Source organism: Neoarius graeffei, chromosome 18 (genome assembly GCF_027579695.1).
Source record: "Neoarius graeffei isolate fNeoGra1 chromosome 18, fNeoGra1.pri, whole genome shotgun sequence".
Classification (NCBI taxonomy): domain Eukaryota; kingdom Metazoa; phylum Chordata; class Actinopteri; order Siluriformes; family Ariidae; genus Neoarius; species Neoarius graeffei.
In genome coordinates, this window is record NC_083586.1 from 37,060,892 (window position 1) to 37,078,495 (window position 17,604).

A 17,604-nucleotide genomic window follows, 5' to 3' on the forward strand; every position below is an offset into this window, starting at 1 on the left:
AGTGTCTCCTCTTTGCTGACATGGTTTTGGTCAACATATTGAGAGAAGTGAAGTTAGTTCATTCCATGTGTATTATTAAGAGCTAAAAGCATGTTGTACCCAAACCGGACAAACATTTGGCTGCATTTATTGATGTTTTAGTAGATGTGGGTCAAAAACCAAAAATAACAAGGACACTCAGATCTCCACCTCGGACAATAGTCAACTCATCCACGACATGCAAATGTGCAACTGAAGCCACTTTTACGTCTGGATATATTTCCAATGGAGCCATCATATTTCTACATTGGCTATGTTTTGTCACTATTGAACTTTACTGCCATCTAGTGGATTTTAAGATGTTGAGTGCAGACTTCTGCCAAGGCCAAATGCTGTATCTTGCAACGTTAGAGAAAGTGAATTTAAAATTCGTGGATCCGCCCAGTGATCCAGATCCCCTCCAAAATGTAATGCATTCTTCCTTTGCCAATGCTACACCTTTCCACCAAGTTTCATGGAAATCGGTTCAGTAAGTTTTACACAATCCTGCTTACAGGCAGACAAATCGCACCAAAAACGCAACCTGCTTGGTGGAGGTACAAATGAACCTTTCTGAGAAATTGTAACTTTGCAATGATGTTTTATGCGATTTAAATATGTGATGTTAAAGCTGTAATGCAGACTTTATTGGAATGATTAAATATTACCGTATGGTGTTGTCATTATCGTGCTAGCATATTTCTTGTTATGCAGTTGTACACTGTGAGTCAGGATGGTACGCTGTGTGTGTGGGAGAGCGACACCGAGCTCGACGGCTTACGCAGAGGACCCAAATACTCTGAGCGGAAGAAGATGCAGGAGGAAAGAAAGAGACAGGAGGAGGAAGAATCCAGAGAGGATGAGGACGACGAGATCGAGGAACTGATGGGAGAAGACGGGCAGCCAAGGGGAGAGGTGATAAAAGGGAGTGTGGATGCGCCGAAAGAAGTGGAGGGCATCAAACGCGTCCGTTACAAACAGAAAAGCAAGTATGTGCTACATTTTAGAGTTTGTGCCTGTTTTTGCTTATTAGAATATTTTAGGGAATGTGAGTGACATATTTAAATAATATTGGCTGGCGTTGAGTGGTATATCAAAAATATTCCATTCAGCTAGCATGATATTGAGGGACATTCCACCGAATGGGTGCCATTTGCTTGTTGTACCACTCCCAAATTAAACTTAATTTGTAATATCTTTTCAACACTGATTATAATAACACACATATTTAACTATTCAAAATGTGTATTGGTCAACCTCAGGCTACGTTACAAGGTTTGGAAGTCAAAGATGGCTGCATTTTTTTCAGTCCTGTTACCAAAATTCTGAAAGTAACAGGACTGAGTTTTTAGCCTAGGATTAGCTAATACATGGAATTAAGCCATATGGCGTCATCGCTAATAGCATGACCACACTTAGCACATTCTAGTGATTTACCAAAAATCTGTATTTTTAAAATAAACAAATATCATCTAAGAAATAATTTAAGTAGCAGGACAGTATGTTGACATTGACCTTCTGCCATAATCATCAAATATACAGAAAAGTAAATGAGAGAACTAACTTTTGGTCTTCCCGTGGCCTTCAGAAGATACAACTGATGTAACTTCCTGTTGAGCATGTGATTTATGGAATGTTCCAAATTTGTCAGATGGGGTAATATGTTTGGGTAACAGGACTGAGTGAAAACCCAGGGACACGACTAAAATGTGTATTTTAACTAAGATATTGTGGATTTCTTATGAAAAAAATATATTTAAACCATGGATAGGATATGGAGTCACACAACAGTGCAAAAGAAATACTGTTTCTGAAGGATTTTAATCATAATATTTCATAGTTAAGTATAAAGTTAGAGTGCGGGGACAGGTAACACATGCTATTTTTCAGTGTTTTAGGTAGTTTTTATTAATCCTTACAATTATATATCTTAAATTTGAAATCAGATCAATGTGCAGGACATTCTGCGTAATAAGGAAATGTATTTTAAAGTACATTTTTATGTGCATTTATACATATAATTTTCTAGGGACGGAAATGGCACTGATTCGGTGGAATGGCTCTTGAACGAGTCGAAGACGAGTAGCTGAATGGAATAAATCCGATATACCATGAAAAAAAGCCAACCAATATTATTATTATTATTATTATTATTATACGTACACATTCCTTTCAGGGTTTCAATGTGTCTTTCTCTTACAAAATTCTCTCAAAATCTTCAGTATTTAATGGAGCAAACCTGGCGGCCATGTTTGTTTACAAATTGTCACAGTCGCTTGCTAGCACGGAAGTTTTACGTCTCCGATGTGTGATGTTATGTTGTCTTGACAACCATGCAGTATCGTAAACCATATTCAATGCTCATTCTCCATTGAGTAGAGTGATGTAATACACATAAGCTAAGCGATATGTTAACAGTATTGCATGCTATCAAACCAAATGAATGAAACGTGCTAGAAGGGAATAGAACACGTTTTTATTCCATCGAAAAAGTGTCCTGTACGTATAATAATATTATTTAATCAGTTTATTTTCTACTGACTTGAAATACATAAAAAGTATTAAGGCTTTGTCTGGATGATTGTGGTAATTCGTGGTTAAGAAAATGTAATTTTTTTTTTTTTAACACCACAGACACTTTTTCAACAAAGAGGGTGACTACAACAACCTTACAGCTACAGCTTTCCACAAGGACACACACATTCTGGTGACGGGTTTTGCCTCAGGAGCTTTCCACCTCCATGAGCTGCCTGACTTCAACCTCATTCACTCACTCAGGTTTGGCCCAATACTCCATGATGCCAGAATTCTTAAAGGAGAACTGAAGGCAATTTTTTTTATTATCAAAATTCTATCTATCTCATTTTATTAAATATCGGAATGCATTTCTGACAGCTATTTTGTCACTGCCATAGCAGGTTATGAGGGTTTGAAATATGCTCTGTAATATATCGGTCCATATGTCAAAGCAATGGCCGTAAACGAGATTCGTTGAGACCTGTGCGAGACATCGTAGGACGGAAGTAAAACGTACAGCGGAAATCAAAGTGACCAACCCTGTGTCCGAAATCGCTCACTCGTTCACTACTCCCTACTCCTTACTATATAGAGGACTATACACTGAGTGCAGAATTATTAGGCAAGTTGTATTTTTGAGGATTAGTTTCATTATTGAACAACAACTATGTTCTCAATCAACCAAAAAGACTCATAAATATCAAAGCTGAATATGTATGGAAGTTAGAGTGGGGCGTTTTTAGTTTTGGCCATTTTAGGAGAATATGTATGTGTTCAGGTAACTTTCACTGTGCAGAATTATTAGGCAACTTAATAAAAACCAAATATGTAGCCATTTCACTTATTTATTTTCACCAGGTACACTGATATGACAACTCCAGATTTGCAAATAAACATATCTGACATTCAAACACAAAACAAAAACAAATCAGTGACCAATATAGCCACCCTTCTTCATGAGGACACTCAAAAGCCTTCCATCCATAGATTTTGTCAATTTCTTTATCTGTTCACGACCAACATTGTGTGCAGCAGCAACCACGGCCTCCCAGACGCTGTTCAGAGAGGTGTACTGTTTTCCCTCTTTGTAGACCTCACGTTTTATAATGGACCACAGGTTCTCTATGGGGTTTAGGTCAGGTGAACAAGGGGGCCATGTCATTATTTTTTCACCTTTCAGACCTTTACTGGCTAGCCACACAGTGGAGTATTTGGACGCATGAGATGGAGCGTTATCCTGCATGAAAATCATGTTCTTCTTGAAAGATGCTGACTTTTTCCTATACCACTGCTTGAAGAAGGTTTCTTCCAGGAACTGGCAGTAGGTCTGGGAGTTGAGTTTGAGTCCATCCTCAACTCGAAAAGGTCCAACAAGCTCGTCTTTGATGATACCAGCCCATAGCAGTACTCCACCTCCACCTTGCTGGCGTCTGAGTCAGAGTGGAGCTCTGTGCCCATTACTGATCCAGCCACAGGCCCATTCATCTGGCCCATCAAGAGTCACTCTCATCTCATCAGACCACAGCACCTTAGAAAAATCAGTCTTAAGATATTTCTTGGCCCAGTCTTGACGTTTTATCTTGTGTGCCTTACTCAGTGGTGGTCGTTTTTCAGCCTTCCTTACCTTGGCCATGTCCCTCAGTATTGCACACCTTGTACTCTTTGACACTCCAGGAATGTTGCAACTCTGGAATATGGCAGAACTGGATGCTAATGGCTGCTTGTTAGCTTCACGCTTGATTTTCCGCAGATCATGTGCCGTTATTTTGCGCCTTTTTTTCCCACACGCTTCTTTCGACCCTGTTGACTATTTGCAATGAAACGCTTGATTGTTCGGTGATCACGTTTCAACATCTTCGCAATTTCAAGAGTGCTGCATCCGTCTGCAAGACATCTCACAATTTTAGACTTTTCAAAGTCTGTCAGATCTCTCTTCTGACCCATTTTGCCAGAGGAAAAGAGGTTGCCTAATAATTATGCACACCTGATATAGGGTGTTGATGTCATTAGACCACACCCCCTCTCATTACACAAATGCACAGCACCTGATATACTTAATTGGTAGTAGGCTTTCAAGCCTAAACAGCTTGGAGTGGGACAACATGCATTAAAAGGATGTTGTGGTCAAAATACTCACTTGCCTAATAATTCTGCACTCAGTGTATGGTGAGCTCATTAGTAAAATGAAGAAACGCTTTCGGACACTACTCCGTCATGCTGGTATTTACGTCATTACTGTCGCACAATTAAAACGTGCCAGATCAGTCGGCTGGTGGGTTTTCAAAATAATAAATACATGCATGTGTTTTTGTGATAAATACATATTATACTGAGCACATTTCCCACATTAATCAATACAAAGTACCTGCATCTTTCAGTTTTTTAAATCAAGGCTGAATACTTTCTTCTTTGCCGCTGCCTTTTATTAAATTTGAGACTTTTAATTTGATTTCTTTCAGCGTGACCGCAATGCATGATGGGATATATTGCTTTGGTTCGTGACCATCGTTGTACACTACTTTTCGTGATGCATTGTGGGATACTTTGAATGCACTATATAGGGTGTAAATAATCCTCACTAAGGTTTCGGACAGCACTACAAAATGGCGTCCTCACTATATATAGTGCCCTATATAGTGAGTATGGAGCGATTTCAGACACAGGGAACGTGACCAACATCTGCCAACGTTGTCAAAAGACGCGCATGCCCTCTTTCGAATGCTGATGTAATCAAGTATTGTATTGGCCGTAAACAAGTCAGCACAGGCATACATGGCAGACTCAGCTCTCTCTCCAGCTAAAAGCCAGCAGAAAAGAAAAGGAAAACCTGTCTAGTGAGTGCAACTGCACAGAATCCAGGGACACATGTCTGCCCGGGGGCATTTTGAGTTATTGACAGATTCAGAAAGTACAGTTTCTAAGCTTTCCAATGATGCCTTCCATGTGGAGATCTGACAATATTTGAAGAATGTGTGGCCTTTTGAAAGTGTATACTTCTTAAAACAGACAAGGGAGAAAATCGCCCTCAAAGTTTTCCATCTCAGCTACTCTGGGTGCAGGGCGGGCACATAATGGTGCTCATTTGCATGAGATTAAGGAAAGCCCTACCCCCTACTAGCTAGCACGATACTACTTTCATGTAAACAAAGATCACCACGTCAATTTTCCTTCCATGCAAAGTATGCCCAACACAATTATGAAGTACAAAAATAGGTCCTAAAGTATACTTTAACGTTTTGTAGTTGAAAAATTACTCGCACCGTAAGAAAGAAAGATAGCACGATGATGACACAACTAACACAACACTAGTTTCATGTAAAGCCTCGGTCACAACCGGCCGTACCGTGCTCCTACGGCCGGTCTACACGCAAAAAACGCAAGAAACACATGGAGAGCGCGCATGAAACGTACAAGAGAGCGCATGTGACATGCTGATTTTCGAGCCGCAGACCGGCCGCAGAGGTTCTTTGTCATGTCAAACAAACTCTACGGGCGCTTACGTTTTTTTCAGGTTGCAAGACAAACTTACGGCCAACGTGCGTCTTTCTCCACAAACAAAAAAAACGCAGCGATTTGGGAAACGCCAAAAATCACACGGCCAAAAAATCGTACATCCGGTTGTGACCTAGGCTTAACCAAACCACAACACTCTCCGTTACATGCAAAAATAACCACACAGCCTTAGATTAATAAACTTACCCCATCAGAAAGAGAAACGGCGCCTTGCACACACCAATGCCTCCGATGGAATGTAATCCTAGAACGGTCCGTGTATCATCCGATCATTCAAGTATTCCATTCAATCTGGAAAACGAGGTTGGGTTTTTTTTGCTAGAAATGGTTATCTCCGATGTAAATACCGTGTGTCTGTTTGCTTTGCGGTGTTTCAGCTCCTCTGCGCTCTGTTTAGCTTGCTCATTCCATAGTGAAATCACACGCCTGTATGCAGGTTAAGTAGCCATGCGCTCAGCTCGGATCATACAGCTGATTCGCGGAAAAAAAAAACAAAAGACTTAAATCATCATGTGAATGGCCCATATGGTAATTTACCCACACCCCCCAGCAGGCTACAGTCCTGACAAAAACGAGACAATTTGCAACAAAAAATGTATGCTTTTCCAACAAAACAATCTATTATCTGAAATACTGATTGCATTCTTCAAGATCTCAACTTGCACATGATGGAAAAAAAAATCACAAATTTCGGAAAAAAAAAGCTTCTTTTGCGATTATCTCGGATTCGTTTCGGCCGACATGTGTCCCTGGATTCGGTGAGGGGTCACATTTTTCTGGACAGAAAACTAAATCATTCTAGCTAGCACTTAGCTATCTCAGCCATAGAATGCATGGCTTCGAATGCACAGTAGCGAGTATGGAGCAGAGGTGGACAAAGTACCCAACTTCATTCCTGAAGTCAAAGTACAGATCCCACTGGGCAAATGTTACTTTGATACAAGTGAAAGTTCTCCAGTCAAATTTTTACTTAAGTTAAAGTACTGAAGTACTTGCTTTTAAAAATACTTAAGTATTAAAAGTACATTTTCTGTCAATGCATCATTGTATTATTGCCACAACGCTTACAAAACCTAATGCCGTTACCAAAGACAGAAATGTGAATTCACAAAATGAACGCATGCTGTGCCATCATGGTGGTTTAACGTTAAGCTAGCTAGTCAGTGAAACTCCACCTGACATGCTAGCAAACTCTTTTCAAACTTGAAATCATGTTGGGTAGCTAACGCTACTAGAAAAGAAAGATTTCTACATTCTGTTTATTTGGCAAGATTATGCTAAAACATATTTCTGAAAGCACTTCAGATAAGTTAATGTTATTCATGTTAGCGTAACTCCGTTTTTACATGCTAACAGTGTCCAAGTTAACTAGCTATGTGTAAACGTTAGCCGTGGACAAGGCGATGGCAACTTGGTGGGCAAATCCATAGAAAGTCATTTGACTAACCAGACTGCATAGCTATTGCAACGTTGTCGCTAGCTCTAAAAGCACAGACAATTTTGTTCCAAGTTTTCTCTTGGAATAAAACATTTCTATCCCTCAATACGCTTCCGCAGGTTGGTTTTCTTCTTTGCCGCTGCCTTTTATTAAATTTGAGACTTTTAATTTGATTTCTTTCAGCGTGACCGCAATGCATGATGGGATATATTGCTTTGGTTCGTGACCATCGTTGTAAACTACTTTTCGTGATGCATTGTGGGATACTTTGAATGCACTATATAGGGTGTAAATAATCCTCACTAAGGTTTCGGACAGCACTACAAAATGGCATCCTCACTATATATAGTGCCCTATATAGTGAGTATGGAGCGATTTCGGACACAGGGAACGTGACCAACATCTGCCAACGTTGTCAAAAGACGCGCATGCCCTCTTTCGAATGCTGATGTAATCAAGCCGGAAGTTTTGTTTGTTTGGATACCAATCAGGAAAGTTTGAAAAAAGTAGGCAGTAATCATCATTTAAACTCGTTTTTGTGCAATATTTCATTTGGAAAACAGTTTTCAAAATGGCAGCACTGACACCTGGCTGACGCTTCACGTTTCGAAGTCTCGTGAAGATCGCGCGGATAATCGACGCCTGTCGTGGACCAAACAAACTAAATTCAACATGGCTAAAAACCGAATCGGCCGATAAGTATAATATTTAATTGCAATTAGTTGCCAATACAAGTCACTAAGGTTACTAAAACCGAAAACGTAATTGAAGAACACGTTAATTAAGAAATAAAGCAAGTTTAAAAATGACTTCAGTTCTCTTTTAACCTCTGCAACCCATATGTGATATGTTATGACGTTATATTCTTGACATTACACTGGTAGTGTAATAATGCTGGTGTGGGTTTGTATACTAAGGTGCAATTTAACATCTGTTATTTTTTTTTTCTTTTGGTGTAAACCACCAGTATTTCAGATCAGAGGATTTCAGCTATCGCAATGAACCCCACTGGAGACTGGATTGGTTTTGGGTGTTCAGGTACAGACTCTACATATAGAGTATTCTCACGTTCTATTATTTACATGGGCAAGAGCGGTAAAGTAATTATAACTGGAGTAGCTCTGGGATTACTCCTGTCCAAATCCGTCAGGTTCAGACCACATGATATTTTTCCAATCTTTAGTTGTCTAGTTTAGATGAGCCTGTGCCCACTGTAGCCTCAGATTCTCGTTCTTGATTGACAGGAGTGAAACTTGACGTCCTCTTCAGCTGTTGTAGCCCATTCGCTTTAAGGTTCGGTGTTTTTTAGCTCATCTTGTCGCAGACCAGGCCAGATGAGCTTATGCAATCACCCGTCGTCCATCCACAATTTACAAAAATCACTATTCCTCCTATAGGATTGATCGGATTTTGACCAAACTCACATACAGTGTTCCCCAGGTTGGTGTGCATAAAATTTGTCAAGATGGTGGCACCACCTGTCATATTTACAATTTTATGGGCATCTGAAATTTTTTTGGGTGACTCATCACATTAAATGCTACTCTTCGTAAACTGCGAGGATGTTTTCACTGAAACTCACCCAGAAGACTCTAAAGACGTATTCCGACAAGACTTGTTCACCAGGTGCCACCACCTGCCGTGGATGCAGCTACACAGGGGTCATATGCAATTTCACAAAAATCACTACTCCTCCCACATGATTGATCTGATTTCAAACTCACGCACAACAACAGTGGCCGGTATTAGCTACAGCTTCATTGAGGCTATTTTTTGTGTTCTAAGATGCCGTTCTGCTCACCATGGTTGTAAAGAGTGATTATTTGAGTTACTGTACGCTTCCTATCAGCTCATACCAGTCTGGTCATTCTCCTCTGACCTGTCTCATTAGCAATAGCAAGGCTACCTGCAGATGTGTCACTCGCTAGTTTTTGTTTGTTTGTTTGTTTTTGTTTTTCATACCATGTTGTGTAAAAATCAAACCAACCCATCTGACAAGAACCATACCACGGAAGTCCATGAGATCCCATTTTTCCGTCAACATTAAAGCTTTTGACCTGTATCTGCATGATTTTATGCATTGTCTAGCTCCCAAATGATTTCGATACCTGCATTAATGCGCAGGGCTGTTAAAGTGGCCAGTGAGTGTATATCCCCAGGAAGCTGTGTTTCTCTATTGTCTCCTGCTGAAACCATGATCGAAGCCAAAAGTTGGCCAGGTTTAAAAGTAGACAGCCTTTCGATGTAATAAAATCGGTGAAATTTAGTTCCCTCTGAAATTTGGTCATTGTGATGTATGCTTATTTCTGTAACATCTTTAAAAAAAAACCAGGCCATTCCGTGGCTGGGAAGTTATTTAATTTGAGGGGATTCCTGAGCAAATAATGCGCATGAAATCACTTGCGTCGCTCCGTCAAGCAGACAGAGGAAGTCCGTGTGCGCATCTACAGGTTTACCTTTGACCGTGCACTGACAGTTCCATCATTCTGTCGCTCAGTGAACAGCTGATCACACCGAGGTGCTCGCTGACCGCCAATATTTATTCGTTTGGTCCTGCGTTTCCTTTCCTATGCAACATGACGTCTTTTCTTCTCACTTTCCGTTACTGTATTTGGTCTTTCACATTTCATTCGCACACTCACGTCCTCCATTTTTCTCTCCTGTTTCAAATTTGTATCCCACAATGCCTTGGGCGAACAGGGAAAGCCCACCACGTGATGCATGATGTCGTATCTTGTATTGTGTCATGGTGAAGCAGGAAAAAATAGCGGAGAATTTAGGGCCACGCAGTCCTAAATTCATTAATTGTTCTATTTAAAAAAAAAAAAACTAATAAAATTGGAAGTCTGTGATTCGAATTCAGTAGCTTTCAGTCCACTTAACAAAAATAATTAGGTGTCCGGGAAAATTTTTTTATGACCTAAACTTGAAAAATCTGAAAAGCTTTAAAGCGCAGACTTATAAAATATTGACAGTGTTTAAAAGGATTTTGAAAGAAGTGACTCTTCTTGGGTTTTTGGCAAGTCAGTGAGTTATTCACACAAGTATTGCGTACACACCTGATATGAGCATGTGGCCTATTAATGAACAAGCAATAATGATCAAACTTAGGGTCACAAACCCTATCATAAATACTTAGAGTGGTCAGTTTTAATTATGTATGTAGTACACATGGAATTTTTAGTGTGGCTACTACACATGCATCATGAATACACTCCTATTTCTGTGATTGATGGACCGCGAATTGGCCTAGCGGTTAGCGTGTCCGCCTCTCGATCGGGAGATCGCGAGTTCTACTCACGGTCGGGTCATACCAAAGACCCTAAAAATGGTACCTACTGCCGTCCGGTGAGGCACACTGCAATACAGATGCGAGTGTGGAGTCAAACTCTTGCGGTTACCAGAGGACCCCCCCCCACTGTAACCCTAGCTATGCAATAGGCGAGAGGCCGAGGGCTACGGAAACGGAGATCGGCGCCGCCCTATGCGCCACATGGCGTGGGAAGGAACTTTGATTGATCTGTGATTGATGCAAAGAAAATATGCAACATACAGAAATGTTGTCCTGTCCGAATGGCATTTAAGATGACATCGCATTTAATTTACAGATTAAGTTTTCAGTATACTGTGTTATTGGACATCAAGTATTATTCAGAGTAGATTTACAGAGATGTACTCGGACGAATCCCTTCCAAATTACATTCCTGAACCTCCTCTGGTAAAACTAATCCAGCTAGGCTAACGCTATTGCTCTATTCTGTGAGGAATGTAGGAGTGAAATGGTTTTCTGTGTGTGGAAATCTTTCCCAAGTTGCCTGTTGGTTTTAAAGGTCTTGGACAGCTGCTGGTTTGGGAGTGGCAGAGTGAATCCTATGTGTTCAAGCAGCAAGGCCACTTCAACAACATGGCCTCTCTGGCGTACTCTCCTGACGGACAGTATCTGGTCACCGGAGGAGATGATGGCAAGGTGAGTTTATTTCCCGTAAAGTGTCGATGTAAAATGAGTGACTCGTGCGTTCTGTCTAATTTTTCATCATTTTCAGGTAAAAGTGTGGAACACCACAAGCGGCCTGTGTTTCGTCACGTTCACAGAGCACACAAGCAGCATAACTAACGTCACCTTTACTCCCAGTGACTTCGTGGTGGTTAGCGCCTCTCTGGACGGCACTGTTCGAGCTTTCGATCTGCACAGGTAATGGAGTATACAAAATAAATCTTTTATGCCCATTGCAAGATCCAAAGACCATGTTAGCACTGTGGAATGTTGATATCACCACCCCACCTCCTGAAATGGTTCACTCGACACCACTTTTCTGTTAAAGGTGTTGACTGCAAAGTTGAATTCTGGGCAAAATGTTCTATTTGTGTATCCTATGTGTAAATGTTTTGCCGAGATAAAACGCGTCCCGCATTTTACGATTCCTGAGATTGCCGAAGCAAGTGAGCAACAATATCACGTGACCGCCGTGGGGCGTGTTTGACCTACTTTTAACCAAAACAAGTCAGCACAGGCAAACATGGCAGACTCAGCTCTCTCTCCAGCTAAAAGCCAGCAGAAAAGAAAAGGAAAACCTGCCTAGTGAGTGCAACTGCAAGATAGAGCAAGGTTAGATGACGTGTCATTTGTGGCAGATCACAGAATCCAGGGACACATGTCTGCCCGGGGGCATTTTGAGTTATTGACAGATTCAGAAAGTACAGTTTCTAAGCTTTCCAATGATGCCTTCCATGTGGAGATCTGACAATATTTGAAGAATGTGTGGCCTTTTGAAAGTGTATACTTCTTAAAACAGAAAAGGGAGAAAATCGCCCTCAAAGTTTTCCATCTCAGCTACTCTGGGTGCAGGGCGGGCACATAATGGTGCTCATTTGCATGACATTAAGGAAAGCTCTACCCCCTACTAGCTAGCACGATACTACTTTCATGTAAACAAAGATCACCACGTCAATTTTCCTTCCATGCAAAGTATGCCCAACACAATTATGAAGTACAAAAATAAGTCCTAAAGTATACTTTAACGTTTTGTGGTTGAAAAATTACTCACACCGTAAGAAAGAAAGATAGCACGATGATGACACAACTAACACAACACTAGTTTCATGTAAAGCCTCGGTCACAACCGGCCGTACCGTGCTCCTACGGCCGGTCTGCACGCAAAAAACGCAAGAAACACATGGAGAGCGCGCATGAAACGCACGAGAGAGTGCGTGTGACATGCTGATTTTCGAGCCGCAGACCGGCCGCAGAGGTTCTTTGTCATGTCAAACAAACTCTACGGGCGCTTACGTTTTTTTCAGGTTGCAAGACAAACTTACGGCCAACGCACGTCTTTCTCCACGAACAAAAAAAACGCAGCGATTTGGGAAACGCCAAAAATCACACGGCCAAAAAAATCGTATGTCCGGTTGTGACCTAGGCTTAACCAAACCACAACACTCTCCGTTACATGCAAAAATAACCACACAGCCTTAGATTAATAAACTTACCCCATCAGAAAGAGAAACGGTGCCTTGCACACACCAATGCCTCCGATGGAATGTAGTCCTAGAACGGTCCGTGTATCATCCGATCATTCAAGTATTCCATTCAATCTGGAAAACGAGGTTGCGGCTTTTTTTGCTAGAAATGGTTATCTCCGATGTAAATACCGTGTGTCTGTTTGCTTTGCGGTGTTTCAGCTCCTCTGCGCTCTGTTTAGCTTGCTCATTCCATAGTGAAATCACACGCCTGTATGCAGTTAAGTAGCCATGCGCTCAGCTCGGATCATACAGCTGATTCGCGGAAAAAAAAAACCAAAAGACTTAAATCATCATGTGAATGGCCCATATGGTAATTTACCCACACCCCCCAGCAGGCTACAGTCCTGACAAAAACGAGACAATTTGCAACAAAAAATGTATGCTTTTCCAACAAAACAATCTATTATCTAAAATACTGATTGCATTCTTCAAGATCTCAACTTGCACATGATGGAAAAAAACAAAAATCACAAATTTTGAAAAAAAAAATGCTTCTTTTGCGATTATCTCGGGTTCGTTTCAGCCGACATGTGTCCCTGGATTCGGTGAGGGGTCACATTTTTCTGGACAGAAAACTAAATCATTCTAGCTAGCACTTAGCTATCTCAGCCATAGAATGCATGGCTTCGAATGCACAGTAGCGAGTATGGAGCAGAGGTGGACAAAGTACCCAACTTCATTCCTGAAGTCAAAGTACAGATCCCACTGGGCAAATGTTACTTCGATAAAAGTGAAAGTTCTCCAGTCAAATTTTTACTTAAGTTAAAGTACTGAAGTACTTGCTTTTAAAAATACTTAAGTATTAAAAGTACATTTTCTGTCAATGCATCATTGTATTATTGCCACAACGCTTACAAAACCTAATGCCGTTACCAAAGACAGAAATGTGAATTCACAAAATGAACGCATGCTGTGCCATCATGGTGGTTTAACGTTAAGCTAGCTAGTCAGTGAAACTCCACCTGACATGCTAGCAAACTCTTTTCAAACTTGAAATCATGTTGGGTAGCTAACGCTACTAGAAAAGAAAGATTTCTACATTCTGTTTATTTGGCAAGATTATGCTAAAACATATTTCTGAAAGGACTTCAGATAAGTTAATGTTATTCATGTTAGCGTGACTCCGTTTTTACATGCTAACAGTGTCCAAGTTAACTAGCTATGTGTAAACTTTAGCCGTGGACAAGGCGATGGCAACTTGGTGGGCAAATCCATAGAAAGTCATGTGACTAACCAGACTGCATAGCTATTGCAACGTTGTCGCTAGCTCTAAAAGCACAGACAATTTTGTTCCAAGTTTTCTCTTGGAATAAAACATTTCTATCCCTCAATACACTTCCGCAGGTTGGACGGCGAGTTTTTGTAGGCCGTGATGTGGTTCGTTTTAGGCAAACAAAGGAAACATTTAAAACGAAATGACTCTTTAATCCTTTCAGAAAACTGAAACATGGGTTCTAGGTAAAGCCATGAGTGCGTGCATTCCCCAGAAGAACCGCCTCCTTCCATTCTGCCATCAACTGATCGTGTTCAAATAACGTTACTGAGAAATCACTAAACTTGATTTTATCCAGTCTATGGACGTGACGTGACCCTAGTGATTACTGATCGGCTGTCTCAGGGTCACCTGGGAAAAAACCATCACGTTTTAGAAGAAGAAAGAAAAAACATCCACTTTCAAAGCCGCTTCATAGTAACGAGTAACGAGGACCTTGATAGAAATGTAGTGGAGTGAAAAGTACGATATTTGTCTTTCAAATGTAGCGAAGTTCATAAGTTTCCAAAAAAATAATACTCAAGTAAAGTACAGATACTCAAAAAGTGTACTTAAGTACCGTACTCAAGTAAATGTACTTCGTTACTGTCCACCTCTGAGTATGGAGTTAATGTTTAGATCTTACAGAGAAAGAAACGATCACACTAAAATAGTAACAGAGAAAAGATATATTTGTCTTTTGTTTCACGGATCTGTTTGCGAATATCGACCACAAATTACATCCCTGCGACTCAAAACTCTCCGAGGTCGATGCAGAGTCACAATGTTTTCCACACGTCGCCATCTTAAGGCCTCTGCATGCTCTTGCGACAAGGCTTTCGCAGATAGCTTTTCGCAGACAGTTGTAATTTATCGTTGAGCGGGGAGTAATAGGCGTGCGCGATGTTATTCACCGGCACAACGCAAGGGGGCGCGAAATCGCTAGGAGTAGTTGGTGGGTGTGGTTAGTGGAGTGTTTATCCTCCGGTTACTTATAATGACTAGAACTGGAGTCGTATAGATGTACGTACTTCCTCCATCAACCGCTCTTCGTGCTGCTCCATCTTCGCTCGTGTTTTTAAAAATGGCGGTCTTTACCAAACCGGGAAAGTAGGGAAGTGGAAGTGCGTGTACAGCGGATGTAGAGTGGACCAATCAGAGCCCTCTTGTCTGCGAGGCTGTCTGCGAGGCTTCTGCGGTGGTCACAATTTTTGGGAGGTGCGCGCAGAGCGTCTGCAAAGGTGGGGGGGCTACGCAGACACTGTCTGCGAGGACTGGGCTATCAGCATAAATTGGCCTTTAGTGTGACACAGTTCCATAGTTATGCTAATTAGTTGAAGCTCCTTGCGTTTGTCTGTTTCCATACAGCCATACTGTTTACCTCAAGAGGGAGGAAAACGGTCCTAAAACGGAGGAAAGCGCCCCTCAGCACATCAAAATGATCACTTCTCATCTCATCTCATTATCTCTAGCCGCTTTATCCTTCTACAGGGTCGCAGGCAAGCTGGAGCCTATCCCAGCTGACTACGGGCGAAAGGCGGGGTACACCCTGGACAAGTCGCCAGGTCATCACAGGGCTGACACATAGACAACCATTCACACTCACATTCACACCTACGGTCAATTTAGAGTCACCAGTCAACCTAACCTGCATGTCTTTGGACTGTGGGGGAAACCGGAGCACCCGGAGGAAACCCACACGGACACGGGGAGAACATGCAAATTCCACACAGAAAGGCCCTCGCCGGCCCCGGGGCTCGAACCCAGGACCTTCTTGCTGTGAGGCGACAGCGCTAACCACTACACCACCGTGCCGCCCCACTTCTCGTCTGCATGATATTATTCTTGCGAGACATAAGAAAATGCCATGCACAATAAAAAAAAAAAAAATAATAATAATAATAAATTTTGAAGGGCGGCACAGTGGTGTAGTGGTTAGCGCTGTCGCCTCACAGCAAGAAGGTCCGGGTTCGAGCCCCGTGGCCGGCGAGGGCCTTTCTGTATGGAGTTTGCATGTTCTCCCCGTGTCCGCGTGGGTTTCCTCCGGGTGCTCCGGTTTCCCCCACAGTCCAAAGACATGCAGGTTAGGTTAACTGGTGACTCTAAATTGAGCGTAGGTGTGAATGTGAGTGTGAATGGTTGTCTGTGTCTATGTGTCAGCCCTGTGATGACCTGGCGACTTGTCCAGGGTGTACCCCGCCTTTCGCCCGTAGTCAGCTGGGATAGGCTCCAGCTTGCCTGCGACCCTGTAGAACAGGATAAAGCGGCTAGAGATAATGAGATGAGATGAAAAATTTTGAAAATTTCAGATGACTTTGCAGTCAGCACCTTTTGCATAAGCAAGCCAAAGCACAAAGTAGTCAAAAGGTCTTCGATTACTATGCCTGTGGGTTTTTTTTCTTTTTTTTTAAACCTTTTGACTGTTTGTGTGACGGTCTAGTGCAGGGGTGGGCAAACTTTTTGGCTCAGGGGCCACATTGACTTTTGAAATTTGCCAGGCGGGCCGGGCCAACACCAAATTCATACATATCGAACATAAACCGGAAAAGCTTTAGTGTTATTGTAAGGCCTTCACTGACAGAGACCCAAATGCAGATCAGATTGACATTTATTTTAGTTCTCAGTCAACAAAGGCAGAGCAGAAAAATGCTTGCAGTTCAATAGATTGGCACATAAAAAAACATATACACGCAAAAACAAACACCAGCACTACAGCAGCCACCCACGACAACCAAAATTACTAAGAGTTATACTTTTTACATTATTATGTCTGTAAACATGTGACTACCATCTTATTACAGCTCCAACATAGTTTTAAAAAGAGAAAGTGTTAATACTCACATTCACTCAGCAACCGCTGAGCTGTATTCGTCCGTGCTTGCGCTGACTGGTTGTTAGCATAATTAGCATGCTTGGAGGAAAAGTGCCGTTTGATGTTATATTCCTTTAAACCTGCAACGGTTTCTTTGCAAATAAGGCATACAGCCTTTGATGGGACTTCAGCAAAAAAAATATTTAGTCGTCCGTTCTTTATTGAACACCCTGCACTCACTGTCCACTTTTCTTTTTTTAGGACCACTCATTGTAAAGTTTTATCCTGTGTTCTCGAGATCATCAGTGGCACGGGCACCAGAATGACTTCCATGGCACGCGCTGCACCACTCTGCAAATGTAATCTCGCGTGAATACGACTGACAGGAAAGACGGATCTCTAGAACACCTGTCTACGTGATAACACTGACGCTTATAGTTTATAGATCTGCTCAGTCGTGTTTATATGATTGTCTTCCGCGGGCCGGATTAAAAACGCCAACGGGCTGGATGTGGCCCGTGGGCCGTAGTTTGC

The 17,604-nt window shown here is 41.8% G+C and overlaps 1 protein-coding gene across 1 annotated transcript in view; it reads left to right on the forward strand.

Moving 5' to 3' along the window:
- pwp2h (PWP2 small subunit processome component) overlaps positions 1-17,604 on the forward strand; it is a 79,226-nt gene that overhangs the window by 29,895 nt on the left and 31,727 nt on the right. The window contains exons 7-11 of the mRNA XM_060898760.1: positions 733-1,007; positions 2,653-2,796; positions 8,454-8,524; positions 11,317-11,453; positions 11,530-11,678. Of these exons, the coding sequence (XP_060754743.1) occupies positions 733-1,007; positions 2,653-2,796; positions 8,454-8,524; positions 11,317-11,453; positions 11,530-11,678 (776 nt within the window). The remainder of the gene's footprint in view (positions 1-732; positions 1,008-2,652; positions 2,797-8,453; positions 8,525-11,316; positions 11,454-11,529; positions 11,679-17,604) is intronic.